The sequence below is a fragment of the Phycomyces blakesleeanus genome (genome assembly GCF_001638985.1).
Source record: "Phycomyces blakesleeanus NRRL 1555(-) unplaced genomic scaffold PHYBLscaffold_30, whole genome shotgun sequence".
Lineage (NCBI taxonomy): Eukaryota > Fungi > Mucoromycota > Mucoromycetes > Mucorales > Phycomycetaceae > Phycomyces > Phycomyces blakesleeanus.
In genome coordinates this window covers 483,240-498,142 of record NW_017265187.1, presented here as the reverse complement: position 1 = coordinate 498,142, position 14,903 = coordinate 483,240, and the positions used below count along the sequence as shown (strand labels likewise).

The 14,903-nt window shown below is 39.7% G+C and overlaps 5 protein-coding genes across 5 annotated transcripts; all 5 read left to right on the top strand.

Annotated features, from left to right (window-relative positions):
• Positions 1-615: 615 nt before the first annotated feature.
• Positions 616-4,212, top strand: PHYBLDRAFT_151642 (C2H2-type zinc finger transcription factor; the record flags this gene model as incomplete). Its single annotated transcript, XM_018432713.1, has 4 exons — positions 616-2,648; positions 2,712-2,976; positions 3,050-3,517; positions 4,048-4,212. The coding sequence occupies 4 exons, from the start codon at positions 616-618 to the stop codon at positions 4,210-4,212; spliced, it is 2,931 nt and encodes a 976-aa protein (XP_018285432.1).
• Positions 4,213-4,725: 513 nt separating this feature from the next.
• On the top strand, positions 4,726-5,821 carry PHYBLDRAFT_63606 (hypothetical protein; the record flags this gene model as incomplete). Its single annotated transcript, XM_018441147.1, has 3 exons — positions 4,726-4,761; positions 5,153-5,353; positions 5,453-5,821. The coding sequence occupies 3 exons, from the start codon at positions 4,726-4,728 to the stop codon at positions 5,819-5,821; spliced, it is 606 nt and encodes a 201-aa protein (XP_018285431.1).
• Positions 5,822-6,901: 1,080 nt separating this feature from the next.
• Positions 6,902-9,221, top strand: PHYBLDRAFT_174429 (hypothetical protein; the record flags this gene model as incomplete). The annotated part of the gene is made up of 3 exons (XM_018437244.1): positions 6,902-7,061; positions 7,583-8,768; positions 9,050-9,221. 3 exons carry the CDS (start codon positions 6,902-6,904, stop codon positions 9,219-9,221), a joined length of 1,518 nt encoding a protein of 505 aa, XP_018285430.1.
• Positions 9,222-9,680: 459 nt separating this feature from the next.
• PHYBLDRAFT_151639 (hypothetical protein) lies at positions 9,681-10,715 on the top strand (the record flags this gene model as incomplete). Its single annotated transcript, XM_018432712.1, has 2 exons — positions 9,681-9,854; positions 9,912-10,715. The coding sequence occupies 2 exons, from the start codon at positions 9,681-9,683 to the stop codon at positions 10,713-10,715; spliced, it is 978 nt and encodes a 325-aa protein (XP_018285429.1).
• Positions 10,716-11,572: 857 nt separating this feature from the next.
• NDUFS1_2 (NADH dehydrogenase Fe-S protein subunit 1 NDUFS1) lies at positions 11,573-14,644 on the top strand. Its single transcript, XM_018439608.1, has 7 exons — positions 11,573-11,858; positions 11,991-12,112; positions 12,204-12,225; positions 12,338-12,915; positions 12,986-13,771; positions 13,876-14,096; positions 14,159-14,644. The coding sequence occupies exons 1-7, from the start codon at positions 11,795-11,797 to the stop codon at positions 14,553-14,555; spliced, it is 2,190 nt and encodes a 729-aa protein (XP_018285428.1). The 5' UTR covers positions 11,573-11,794; the 3' UTR covers positions 14,556-14,644.
• The last annotated feature ends 259 nt before the right edge of the window (positions 14,645-14,903 follow it).

Below are 14,903 nucleotides of genomic sequence, written 5' to 3'. Positions count from 1 at the left end.
CAAGAGACCCAGTACCAGAAATGCCAATAAACACAAAGAGCATAAAGATTTGAATTTCGAGAAAAGCTAAAGCAGAAGAACTAATAATTAGTAATTAAACTTAGTTATATATATTTAACAGAATTTTACCTTTGACTCTATTAAGGCATTTGCAATAAAAGGCAGCCAAATCTCTGCAAGTGAGGAGTAAATAATTAGTCTTCTGTTGCTTTGTAAGAGGAACATGTAGTTATTACCTCTTTATTGATTTACCGAGATGATGAAAAACTAATTTATAAACTAGAATTGTATGATTAATAAACACAATGACATAAAAAACTTTGATAGCATAAATACCTTTGAGCTTAAGGTCTTTAAGCAAAATTCTGCTTCTATAAATACTATAAGCATACTGGAATATCTTACAAATGGAAGCTCATGCAAATAATAAGTATTTTGTGGAAAAGTAAAATGAAAAAGAAGACAAAAACACGCGATATTTTCTTAAAAGAAAAGAAGTAAAAAAAATTCTAATTGGTCCGCTGACATTAAATATCGATCTTTCCACATTTTATAAATTCAATTATTTTCGCAAAGTCATTTTCCCCCCTTTGTTTTTACAATCAATTTACTATTATGCAAAAGAATACAAGACAAGAAACATATAAAATCGTTAAGACTCGCCCCCCTAAAAGGCAAGGCAAACTTAACTTTAGCATCAATTCAGGTGTTTTTACCTGCTCTGAATGCAAAAAAGAGTTCGAAAAGCCTTGGTTACTGAAAAGGCATTCGAAGGTTCACCATATAAGTAATCAAATGGCAACCAATACTGTACTCAACAAACCCGAGCAGGTCGAATTGATAGTCGAGAACACTATTCTGGATGCTAATGCATTTGATTACTTGAGTGACGAAGATGACTCCTCCAGTATTGGGGATGAAGAAGACAATATTGTAGACGAGGAAAACGATATTGTCAATAATTTCTTTGATATTGAAATGAACAGTAATCCAGTTTTCAACGCGTTCTCTGACATGTTTTCTTCTGCTGCTGCTGCTGATGAGGTATCAATGACTGATGATGACTCTGAGATCCCGGAAGAAGTCTTTGAGACAATTGGCACTGTAAATGACTCTACAAGCTGTTATCCTTTTTGCGATCTTCAAACTATGACCCTTTTTGCTTTTATCAATGGGGATAATGACATGATCTCCCAGCAAATGTTGAAGAAGATACTGCTTGCGATGAACTTGATCATTAAGATTCAGCAAGAAACTCTCATAGGAAGAACATTTAAGTTACCTTGTTTGGATGCTCTTTTAAATTATCAGGCAAGAAAGAAGTCCAAGATGCCTGTCTTTCCTTCACAAAGAATATCAGTATCTGGATCAAACTGGAACGCATTTACCCACATTAACCTTCCATCCAACCACTTGAGATTTCTTATGGCAAACCCAAAGAAATACAAGTTGATCTCGTCCATGCCCGATCGTACCCCAAACCAATTAATCTGTTTGGAACAAGGTGAAAAGTGGAGAACACACCATCTCTTTCAGCAGCCTATGCACACTGTAAATGGTATAGATATCTGGTTTGGAAACATCATTTACTTGAAGACAAACGATTGCAGCATCTGCTTTTTGGTTGAATCATTCCACATGGCAAATAAAAACATTTTTGCAAGAGGGTATCTGATCAGAGCGATTTCGATTATATGCTATGGAGTTGAGGTTGCTGTTACCAATCTTAGAGTAGAGCAGATCTCTCACGTTGACACCACTCCTGTTGAAAGAGATCACTACTATAGTATCTCAAGTAGCCTTACCAGATTGAGTCCTGCTCATGACTTTCTTCTTTTTGGAGTTCATCCAATGAAGAAGCCTATGCCTCTTTCTGTTTTGCCAGGTAATGTAGATTGCGATGCAGTATTTTACAAAGTTAGGATTGTTTCAATCATCCTTTTTACAGATGACACTTCTGGCAATCGTTCAAAGCAGTACAATCCGTTTGAAAGCTGGTTAATGAGATGCGCTGCCTTGCCTTTTAAGGATCGAAATTCGATAGCAAACATCCAGTTTCTTTCTACAATCCCTAAGAAAGATGGTGCAAATGGTATGTCTCTTCTGCCAGCAATCGTTGATGACTTTAAGAAACTTGAGAAAGGTGTAAAAATGTTCTCTGCTGAAGACAATGAGTATGTTCTGGTTGTTGCTCCCATCCTTTGGATTGAGACTGACATGCCATGTCATTTGGAACTTTGCGGATTGCTTGGGCCGCCCACCACATTTCCTTGCAGAAGATGCTACATCGAACTTAGACATGCAAAAGACTTTGTGAAGGACTTGTCCTACTTCTGTGAGTGCCATGAGAGACGAACTCAAGAGCACTATGTTCTTGCGAACTCGTCACCTGGCAGAGACACTGAGATCCCAAATGCTCCGAAAATTGGAATGAACACGCCTGCAAACAAGATAAGCTTTAGAGATTGTTTGACTGGCTGCTTATTAGAATTGCAGTCGTTTGATCCAGAAAAGAATACACCAGTCGAAATCCTCCACACAATACTTCTTGGTGTTGCAAAGTATATGGTGATTGACTTGGTTAAGGTCGTGCTTAAGAATGACACAGCCACAATAGCAAGACTTTCAGAATTCTTGACAGATTACACGTGATCAACTGGTCTATCAAGAAAGTTCACCCAAAACTTGAGACATAGTGGTTCATTCGTCAGTAGAGATTTCAAGGTTCTGCTTCAAATACTTCCTGTAATTCTGATTACAGAATTCTCTGGAAATCATGAGCTAGACCTTGTAATACCATGCTTTGTTGAACTTGGCCGATTGTGTTCTCTGGTATTCGTTTGTCAGGTGACATCAGACTTTGATAACTATATTATCAGAGTAGATAATGCAGTGAAGCGCTTGATCAGAGCATTGTTTGACTACAATAAAGAAACCAAGAATGAGCTCCACAAGGCATATTGCACCAAGCCGAAAGTTCATTACTTGACACATCTCAAGGAAGATATAATTCGTTTTTGGCCCAGCCCTCAATTATGAAACAGAAAAGGGCGAACAGTTCAATAAGCACATTCGCAAACATCTGTTTCATACGAATTGCCAAAACACTTCCAGGGATGTTTGCCTAAAGTTTGCAAAGCAGGTAGCATTGCAACATGTAATTGATGGCGGGTCGTGGATTAATAGCTTTGGCAACCAAGAGAAGTCTGGAACTGGAATAGAGAGGTTCATTAAGGACAACAATGAATCTTTGTTCTATTACACCTTCTTTGGCGGCTCGAGAGAGCTAAAGGACAACAACAACACTGGAGATATTGAAGATGACGCCATCCAAAACAACAGTTTTGGCGCGTTTGTTTTTAAAGATGATCCAATCTCTCGCCCTCGTATAGGACTTGTCTCAGGCTCTGTTGTTAAGTTTCTTAGCATTGTTCCTCGTACGGATAATGACAGAAACAATAACTATGCCAAGGCTGTAATGACAGGTGAGCATTCTGATGTTGCTAACATGAATCTTGTTTGTAAGTTAGATTTACACATTTTCTGCAGCCCATTTTACATTGTAAATTTGAGCAAGTTTGGTTCCTACTGGTTCATTTTCAATAATATTCTTTTTGATGAATAAAATGATGCTACTTCTTTATTATTATTATAATTATTATTTGAACATTCTGTTTTCTTCTTCTCAACATCAATTTTTTTGCGTAATTTCTGTGAAGTCATTTTTTGGTTACTCAAACCAACCCCCAACTTTCCTTAATAAATCCTTTGTCTCACTTAAACACTTTCTGACTTCCCTAACAGTTTTTTTTCTTACTTTAAAAGCCCACAAGTAGTACTGAACTTAATTTTATCCTTTATTTGGATGAAAAAAATTGAGTACGAAAACAAATTACAATATTTTGGCCTCTAAGCCAATCATATTGCTTAGGTGCCAATTTTCACCCAAAATGATAACAAAAATCTCTGGTGGTATAGTAGAAAATATATATTCCAAACTCGTTAATTTCACTCTTCACTAATTTCAAGGCACCTGGCCTTCCCTAGGTCTTGAAATTATTGAGGGACCACTGTACATCTCTTGGCACACCAACACCAGGAGGACCCTGTAGGAGCAGAACTGCTTCTATGTCTGTGTTGTCTTCTGAGCTCATCTCAGCAGAAGAGATTGTTGATGGCCTTGAGTACATGATCTCATACAAGTTGTGGTAATACTTTAATCGCTTTTTGATCTTGTTTGTCTCAGAATATTATATATATTGATTAATACTTATTATTTATTATTCATTTATATTTAGAATATATGTATATATCTTGTATTATTGCTTCAATAATTGCTTCTGATATGTCATTAACAAATATGATCTTTTTAATTATCTCTTCTGTGTTATAAAGAAATTTGTATATGTTTTGAGAATTCTGAATTTTTACGCAAATGTCATTATTATTTTGAGCTCTTATTCTATTCTCTTTAAAGAATGCTTTAATTTCTGAGCAGAAGGTTTCTTTTGTTCGTTCTTGAGATTTCCCACCCTTCCACTATGCATAGTTTGATTCATCCAAGAGCCAAATTATAAGAAGTTCTTCAGATGAAGACCCACTATTTACATCATCCTTACTCCATTATATCTGCGATTTGTGAGTAGTAGCACCTGTATTTTTCTTTATTAACCTAAATGTATTACATGTATTATATATATATAAACATATCTTGTTTATGAACTCATGTTTGTGAGAGTATTTGTAAGAGTGTTTGTAAGAGTAAGATTAAGAAAGTAAAGATTAGAGACTATATTCTTCTAGTCTTATTTATATGAATGAACAAGGCTGTACTTCTCTCAATTATCTCATTAATGGCAAAACAAATGTGCTCTCATGCAATATAACTTTCATTATCAGACAATAGTATCCTAGTTAATGATCATACACTTTCTCTAAAAATACTATTATTTACAATAATATAATTGCTAAAATTTTATAGTAAATAGCCAGTATTGTATAATTATTCTTCATTCACCAGAGACTCTGGCTGTGTTACCATCAATTCTTTATTTAGCCAAAAATTTTAAATAAAAGCTTATTATTGCTATAATACTATTTTGTATCATCTTTTCTTTTGCTCCTGATATTCAACCACTTGACTTTATCAAAGATCCAAGTTGTGACAAATGATATCCACAACACTTTACAAGCTCTCCTCGCCCACATGGAAGCTTTGGAAGCATGTTCTGCTGCTTCTCCTGTGACCCTTGATGGTTCTCCTGCTGATATAGACGACATAATGCTACCTACCAACCATATTGTCAAACGACCTATTGCATCTGATCTCACTCCCTTCCCCAAACTTATTAAAGTCATACCCAAGATAGAATGCGACTTCTTCAGGCAACCCTTGGACAAAGCCTCTCGCTGCTGATTCCTCCTTAACTGCCCACAAAATGTACTTTGTCAGTACCAAGCCCCTGTTCTCAACTACAGTGGCATGAGAACTCACACTAAACGTACTGATGCTCAACTCGCTGAAATTCAGTTCTGCCTATCTGGTCTCACCCATTCCATTGACCTATTCGTACATGATGTACTTGTGGAAGGATCTATCCAGGTTACACAGGCGTTGGGTTTTGTCAACACTATGCATGAATTACTATCAGATCTTGCCTCTGTTGTCACCCAGATGCGTAGTGATAATATCTGCCTAGATGTCAATCTACCTATCACACTAATTGTCACCAACTCTGCCTTAGAGCCCAAACCACTTCTCGACTCTCAACGAATTGTGGAACAAACTAAGCTCCAGCATGCTTTGCATGACGCCACATGACCTTCCCAAATGAGAAAGGGAAAACGCACTGGCCAATCAAACTAGACCAACAAACCCACTCAATCTGACCCAACTTCTGCTATCCCAGTCCCATCTTACCAGCAATCTTCCTGTCCCCACAACTCGAAGAAGTTTTTTCACAGTTGCCCACAGCTGTCCAAGTCTCAGACAACCAATATACCACAGTAGGTGGGCGCCTTCAACTATTTTGCAACGCATGGACCAAACTCACAAACGAACACTGGGTTTGATGCACTGTCAAACAAGGGTACGACATCTCTTTCACTTGTCTGTCACCCATCTCCTTGTCCGGACCATTGACAAACCACAACCGGATGGACAGCAATGTGCTTGAACAGGAGATCATGTCCCTTCTGTGCAAGAAAGCCATCAAGGAAGTACACAAACCAGGGTTTCATTTGTGCATCTTCACAATTCCAAAGAAGACAGGCGACCTCCGGTCTGTTCTCAACCTACAACCACTCAATCAGTACATCCCGAAACAATCTTTCAAGATGGAATCCATCAAGCACGTCTGCCAGTTGATCCAGCTTGGCGACTACCTCACCAGTGTCGACCTGCAAGATGCTTTTCTGCACATTCTGATCGCCAAGTCCTCTTGCAAGTATCTTCAGTTCTCCTGGAAAGGTCACATTTACCAGTTCTGCGTTTTGCCATTTGGCCTGCCCTTGCCCTATTGGTATTTATGAAGATGGTTTGCCCAGTACTTCATTGGGCACGGCGACAGGAGATTCGTCTGTTGGCTTACCTCAACGACTTGATTGTGATTGTCTGATCCCCAACACTGTCCCTGCAGCACACACAGTGAGTAGTGAACAAATTACAGTCACTAGGTTTCTTGATCAAAGCGACCAAATCTCATCTAACTCCCTCAATCTCCTTAGAGCACCTAGGATTTGTGATCAACAGCAAGAATATGACACTAATCATCCCTCGCTCCAAGTTGAGAGATATCCCAAGAGAAGCATCTCGCCTTCTCCACAACCCAACAATCACCTTGAGTCAGCTTTCCTCGTTTATCAGCAAGGCCCATGCAACCACTTTGGCAGTCCTTCCCACATGTCTGCAAACCTGGCAACTGATATCCATACGCAATCAAGCCTTGTACCGCGGATTGCAATGGACCAGTCCAATACACCTCTCTTCCATGGCTTGGCAGGAACTTTTGTGGTGGATCGACCAGCTGAAGGCATGGAATGGACACTTGTTCCTCTCAGAAGTACCTCAAGTCGAAGTGTACACTGATGCCTTGGAGACCGGTTGGGGCATTGTGTATGACAATACTGTCCTGTCTGGCACATGGACCACAGACTAATAAACCGAGCACATCAACTACCTCAAATTGCTGATCATTGCCTTTGCCACCAAGCTTCCACCCCTTCAAGGGAAAGCCCTTCGCATCTACTGTGACAACATGACCACGATTGCCTATGTCCATCATTTTTGAGGAACCCAGTCTGCCAAACTCATGAATCTGGCCACGGACATGTGGAAGCAATGTCTTGTCACTGGCACCCATGTCCGCCTGGCATACATTCCCTTGCCCTTGAACCCTGCCAACCCTCCCTCTCACAGCTGGAGTGGAGTATTTGTCCAACATTCTTTCAGCACTTGGACTCACTGTGGGGTTCCCACCACATTGACTGATTCGCATTGAGTTTGAACACCCAGCTTCCAATGTACATGACATGGAAATGGGATCTGCAAGCATTTGTGATGGACGCATTTTCTGTACCTTAGACGACCTGGCCTCGGCTATATCTTTGTCCACCATGGAACATACTTCTCCACATACTGCAGAAACTACAACGAGAGAAGGTTCCTGCTACGTTGATAATGCACAACTGGTCGAGCACCCTCTGGTATCCTCTCCTCCTCCAGCTGTCGTCCCGCCCACCAATCTCTATCCCTTGTCACCTGGTCCTTCCCGCACCAGGCTGCACCAACCATGTTATTCTGAAGAACCCACACTGGAACATGATTGTGTGGGACATAAATTACGCAGGTTAGAAGACCAAGGATTCGATGACAATGCCAACACCATCATTCTCAACTGCGATTGCAACCACTTCCGACGATCCTATAACTGTATTCAACACACTTACATCGACTGGGCACACCACCACAACGTCAGCCCTTTCATTTCTAATCCCGTTCATATAGTCAACTATCTGGCCTATGATGCTACCCATTTGAAATGGAAAGCATCCACTTGTCAAGCCTACCACTCCGTCATTCTTGATTTGTACTCGGATAAAGATTTTATTATCAAAGACTCTACCTACATTGAATTCTTTTCTGTACTCAACGAACAAAACCTACTGTCTTTCCACTATCCAACATATGATATTGCCCTGGTCATTCAGTTCATTCATAACCTTGGTCCTAATGACACAATGAATGCGATAGATCTCACACATAAGTTGTGCTGGCTTCTTGCCATTTGTGAGTTTATGTGTCCAACTGATTTGGAACGAGTCGATGACCACCATACATCAAGAGACAATGGCATCCTTTGCTTGGTCATTGTTGCCTCCAAAGAAAAACGTTCAGGTAGATGCATCAAAAGGGTTGTCGCCATTCAACCTCATGAGGACCCCTTACTTTGTCCCGTTGCCACCTATCTAGCCTACAAGTCCAACATCGCCTTCTCAGTCTGCATTTGGCCTCACTCTGTCCTCTCTCAGGTGACTTTGCAACAATTAGTACGTGACGTCCATAATTACAATAGACCTATTGAATCAGAACGGATATCCAAGCATATTCAATTTCTCATAGAGAAGATCCCTAGTCCTTCTGGTGCCCTCCTCCCCAAGGCCCGGGCTCTGGGACCTACTCTTGCTTTGGCTTCTGGTGCTTTGGTTGAAGATATTCTTGTACACGGCTCATGGGCTTCCTCCGCCATTTTTGACACATTTTACCACTTGTCATGATAGACTGTTAGCAATTTCTCTACCATAACTTTGACTTCTTCTAGCAGTTATCTGGACACACAGCCAGAGTGTCTGGCGAATGATGAATAATGGTATTGTTAGCCGAGGCCAAAGGCCAAAGGCCTATACCTATTATTCGAAGAGACAGAGACTCTGGCTGTCCCCTCCCTTCCCTTCCCTTCCTTATTATAATATATACCACTCGCGAATAGATGATAAAGAATAGTATTATAGCAATAGCAAGCTTTTATTTAAAATTTTCGTCTCAATAAAGAATTGATGGTAACATAGCCGAGTCTCTGTCTCTTCGAATAATAGGTATAGGCCTTCAGCCTTCGGCCTTGGCCAACAATACCAGAATTATCCTCTTATCATCTATGATTTTATTTACCAAGATTTTCCAAACAACTAATGCTCATTATGTCTACAATAAGGGTGGACAATAGGAATTTTTTAGAAAATTCGCTTCTTCTTTGAGTAAATGTATTTGTTAAAAAAATAAAACTCAGATATTTGGAATTTTTTAAAAGGATCCACTTTTTTGTGGGTTTTTTTTATAAAAAAAAGAATTCTTTTACCAAAAAGAGATGATGAAGTTCAAGGCGTTGCATCTCATAATTTTTTTTTCAAAAATTCGCTAAAGATAACCACTTTTTTACCACTTTTTCATTTTTTTTTTGACTTTTTTTTCTGCAATGTTATTGGATTAGAAGGAATTAAAAAAATGGAATTTTTTCAAGAAAAATTCCTATTGTCCACCCTTATGGATAATAACTCTTTCGTATAAGCTAATTTTTGCTTAAAAAACCCCATTACTCAAAAACAACCAATCAACCACGCATCCACTCCCATCCCTGTCCTGCCAACTTTGCTGACCTAAGTAACCTCTGTTTTACCAAGTTGCCATGAGTCCAAAGGGATCCACCAACACGAACGTCTTCAAAACAGTTCCTCCTCAACAGTCTAGGCTGGCAAAATCGTTGGCTGACCAAATGTTTTGCGACCCTGAGAACACTCGGCTAAAAGCCATTTTGGACGAGGTGCTTGCACGCACAGCCATACACGAAGAACAGCAGAAAGTTCTGCTTAGCAAGAGAGATGCAATTGCAGCACACTCAATTGCACTTCAAGAATAGAACAGTGCTCTTACCAAGGAGCTCCGCGTCGCAAATGAGCATGTAGAGTTCCTACACAACCAACTCCAGCTTCAGATACAAGTACCTGGGGCTTCAACCTTCACCACCACCACTCTCCTGCCCACAGAGATTGCTCCTGTTGAGAATTCCTCAGCGGAAGCCTCTGCACATGGTCCTGTCACCATCCCTACACCCTCACCCACCACGTTTTTGGCTGCTGCCAAGAAGGCGATGGGGAAGAAACCCAACCAGCCCAAGCTCACCACTGCCCAAACTACCCGCGCCCTGCAACCCGAAAGTGGACCATCTGCATATGCATTTGTATACCTGCTCTGCCGCCACCACCTCAAGTACTCCCAAGTACGAAAGCTCTTGAGAACATTCAAGATCCAACAGTCCCGTGTCTTGGACATTGCATTCCCAGAACGCGGCACTCTCTCCCTCCTTGTGCACAACGACTTCAAGGACAAGATCACCCAGCTCTTCGCAGACATTGGCGTGTCTGTGAAGACAGATTTTGATCCCTTGGACCATCGGATCATTGCTGATCCGGCACATGCCCACAAACCTGTGCAGGAACGCCAACAGCTTGCATACAAGCTACACCACCAACGTCTTCTCGCTCTCTGTCTTTGCCTCCCTGCCCCACTGGGCAAAAGTGTCATGAGGCACTTTTGTACAGTGGAAAGTAGCTCTCTTCGCCTCCCTCCAGTCTGCCTTGAGCAGTATCTGGAAGACCGAAACCTTCCATCTGGCCCCCAAGCCAGTGCCATTGACACTGCCACTGCCATGGTCATAGGATAAATAAGCTTGCTTACAGTCTTCTCTCCTTGTCCTGTCTTCTCCCCTCCTCTCTGTCTCTCTTATTTTAATCTGTATTATTCTTTCTCTTCACCTTAGCTAGTTTTATCAGTCATATTTCTGTTTTTTCTCTTATTTCTTCTGCCGAAGTTCTCTTAGGTCGCCACTATGCTAAAATGCGCAAGGCCTAGACAAATCCACAATAAAAAAAAATGTTTTCACCTGTCCACCCTTAATGTCTTAAAACAAAGTTGTATCTTAATATAAGACATAATGATATTTATTGTTGTAGTAAAAGTACAAGAATTAAAAAATTAAAATTGGGGTACTCAAAAAGTCTTGTCAACTCTTGGATATTATTGGCTAATACTTTAAAGCTAAAAAGCTTACATTTAAAAGCTTAAACGACTTTTGAAATCCTCTAATATCTATTATATTAAGCTTAGACTGTATTTTTATATTAAGTTCGATCATCAACGCTTTTTTTTCATTTCTACTTATCTTTGTATTTATCACTATTTAAGCTTTTACCCTTTATAATTTTTTTTCTTTTATCTTTATATCTATTTGTTACTAATAGTTTTCTTTGTATTTTTATAATTATCTTTTTTTTGGACCATTTAACAATTAACAAAGTCTGGTCCCCAAAAATGCGCGTGTAATCATAAAAAAGCAATTATGGGTGATTTCAAGCCTGATTTTTTAAATTTGGTCACTTTAGCATGTCTGTAAAAATTGCCCTTCTTTTTTCTAAATGCATATGCAGCTCACCATTATTAAATTCCAGCGTACGTCACACGCAATGCAAAAGGTGTACATAGCCTGTCATTTTTTTCTTCTCACTTAATAAAAAGAAGAATGTGCTAGCCTGTCAAGTCTTGAATTGACCTTTTGTTATACCGAAAGAAAGGAATTAGAAAGAACTCATTTGATTTTCTTACATTAAGACATTAAGCTACATTGTCCATTCTCAAGGAAAAGAAGAAGGAAACCAAAAAAAAAGCATTTAAAATTTATACTCTTCACTCTTGAGATACTTCCTTATTTTACCCCCCCACTCTGCTGCTAAATAAATAAGTAAAATGCTACGCGTCGCAAAAAAGGCTATTTTTATTCGTAGACCACCAAACTTCTTTAACACTGGAGGTATTCATGCTTGGTTCTCTTAACGATGTACAAATTGTTGTACATTCATGACTGATGTTCAATTTATAGCAATCATTCATGTCGCCTTTTTATTAATATATTAACATTTTTATTTAAATGCTATTTTTGTAGTACGCGCCTTCTCTACAACAACGACAAAAAAAGAACAAGTCGAAGTATTTATTGATGGAAAGTCTGTAATGATTGAACAAGGATCTGCATTGATTCAGGCCTGTGAGAAGGCTGGTGTCGATGTAAGTAATCTCTTGCGTACATGTACATTCAATTCGTTTTTTTTTGTTTGGAATACATATTTAATAATTATAATATAATTGACGTTTTTAGATCCCTCGTTTTTGTTATCATGGTATGAAGTTGTTCAAACTAGCACATAAAGCGTTTTTTCTTTGGTTTCTTTCTTGTGAATATATGAAAGTCAATTGGTTTTTTTTTCTTTATGTGTGTTACCTTTAAAATAGAGCGTTTATTAGTGGCTGGAAATTGTCGTATGTGTCTTGTCGAAGTCGAACGCTCTCCCAAACCAATTGCATCTTGTGCATATCCCGTTATGCCTGGCATGAAAGTAAAAACCAACACTCCTCTTGTTCACAAGGCTCGTGAAGGTGTTATGGAATTTCTTTTGTACAACCATCCTTTGGACTGTCCTGTGTGTGACCAAGGTGGCGAGTGTGATTTGCAAGACCAAAGCATGCGGTACGGAAGTGACCGTGGACGGTTTAATGAACCCACTGGAAAACGCGCAGTAGAGGATAAATACTTTGGTCCATTGATTAAGACTGAAATGACACGCTGTATCCAGTGTACACGCTGTATCCGTTTTGCGAATGAGGTTGCAGGGGCTCCTGAGCTTGGTTCCACAGGTAGAGGCAATGACATGCAGATCGGAACCTACATTGATATGACAATAAGCTCTGAAATGTCGGGAAATGTTATCGACCTATGCCCTGTTGGTGCACTCACTTCCAAGCCATACCAAATGACCTCTAGACCTTGGGAACTGAAGAAGTATGAAACTATTGATGTTTCCGATGCAATTGTAAGTGATATATAAATACATATATAAGTATTTTCATGTTACACAAACACATACTTATACATCACAAAAGGGTTCCAATATTCGTATTGATACACGTGGGCCTGAAGTGATGCGCATACTCCCTCGCCTCAACGATGGCATCAATGAAGAGTGGATTTCTGATAAGACCCGGTTCTTCTACGATGGTCTAAAGGTTCAGCGTCTCATTACTCCACTTGTGCGTGAGGGTGACCGCTTTGTTCCATATACCTGGGAAAATGCACTTGCCCGTGTGAGCGAAGAACTTACAAAGGCCAAAGGAAACAGCGCAAAGGCAATTGCTGGTAATCTTGCTGATGTGGAGTCCATGGTTGCATTGAAGGATCTCTTCAACCGCCTTGGATCCGAAAATTTGACTGTTGATGCTCCTAATGGGTCAAAGCCACTGTCATTGAATACCGACTTTAGGTCAAACTACATTTTGAATTCAACTATTAGTGGAGTTGAGGATGCAGACCTTGTTTTGATTATTGGATCTGATCCTCGTCATGAAGCACCAATATTGAACACTCGTTTTAGAAAAGCGTATATACAAAACGAGCAAGACTTTGGTCTTATTGGAGAAAAGGTAGATTTGACATATGACTATGTACATCTTGGCGAGAACGGCAAGGCTATCGATTCGCTTTTGGATGGATCTCACCCATTTGCCAAACGTCTTGTTGAAGCCAAAAAGCCGTTGATTCTGGTTGGATCTGGTGTAATCGAAAAATCCAAGGACAGCGAATATGTACTTTCCAAAGTAGCTGAATTGGCCAACAAGCTTAAGGATACCATCTTTCAAGATGGTTGGAATGGATTCAATGTACTTCAGCATGTAAGTTTGCTCTGTATGACAAGTTATTTGCGCAGATATTAAATATATATATATATTTTTGCGCCTACTCCCTTTCACCCATACATTCCCATTAAATTGTTTAGTGTGCAAGCCGAGTCGGAGCTTACGAAGTTGGCTTTGTCCCCCATCCAGATGCTAGTGAAACACCAGTAAAGTTTCTTTATCTCTTAAATGCAGATGAAATATCTCCCAAGGATATTCCTAAGGATGCATTCGTAGTATACCAAGGACATCATGGTGATGTTGGTGCACAGTATGCCGATGTTGTTTTACCTGGTTCCGCATTCACAGAAAAGAATTCCACGTGAGTATGGATGTGGGCATAGATATCGAAAGCAAGTAATTAAAACTTTTGCTGTATACAAGATACGTTAATGCTGATGGTCGCACGCAAATAACTCGAGCTGCAATTGAACCTCCTGGGGCTTCCCGTGAAGATTGGAAGATCATTCGTGCTCTTTCAGAAGTTGCAGGACACACTCTTCCATACGATGACTTGTCTTCTGTTCGCTCTCGTTTGTCAGAAATCAGTCCCTTGTTGGTACGTTGTGACACAGTAGAGAAGTCTTCTTTTGCTCCACTTGGCCTGTCAACTCTTCAGAAGACAAATACTCGCAGCTCCGGTGAGGTTCTGTCATCTGTGATTAAGAATTTCTACCAGACGGATCCAATCTCTCGAGCATCAAGTACAATGGCTAAGTGTTCAAAGACGTGGGTCCAAGGAAAGCCAGCAATTGATGAACTTGACAAAGCTTCTGCCTAATTGATTCGTACGCTTTTTATTTTGTTTTATTTTGTTTTAAAATGAATAAATAAATGGATAGCTATTTTATGGCTGTTGCAATTGAATTGAAATGTACATTTAATTTTGAATCCGGAGAGGAGGTATTTGGGGATATTACATTATACGTTCTATAGAAAACCATTTGCTCAATACAACACACCATGGGGTTTCAACAGCTTTTAATGCTTGACTGCTGGATGTAGCAGTAATTTAACCACCGTTCAATAATAACGAATGTCGAAAAAAAACTATCGAGTACCATTAATATCTCTTGGTTGATATGTTTTCTCTCATATACATCAAAATTCATATGTACAATATGCTTGA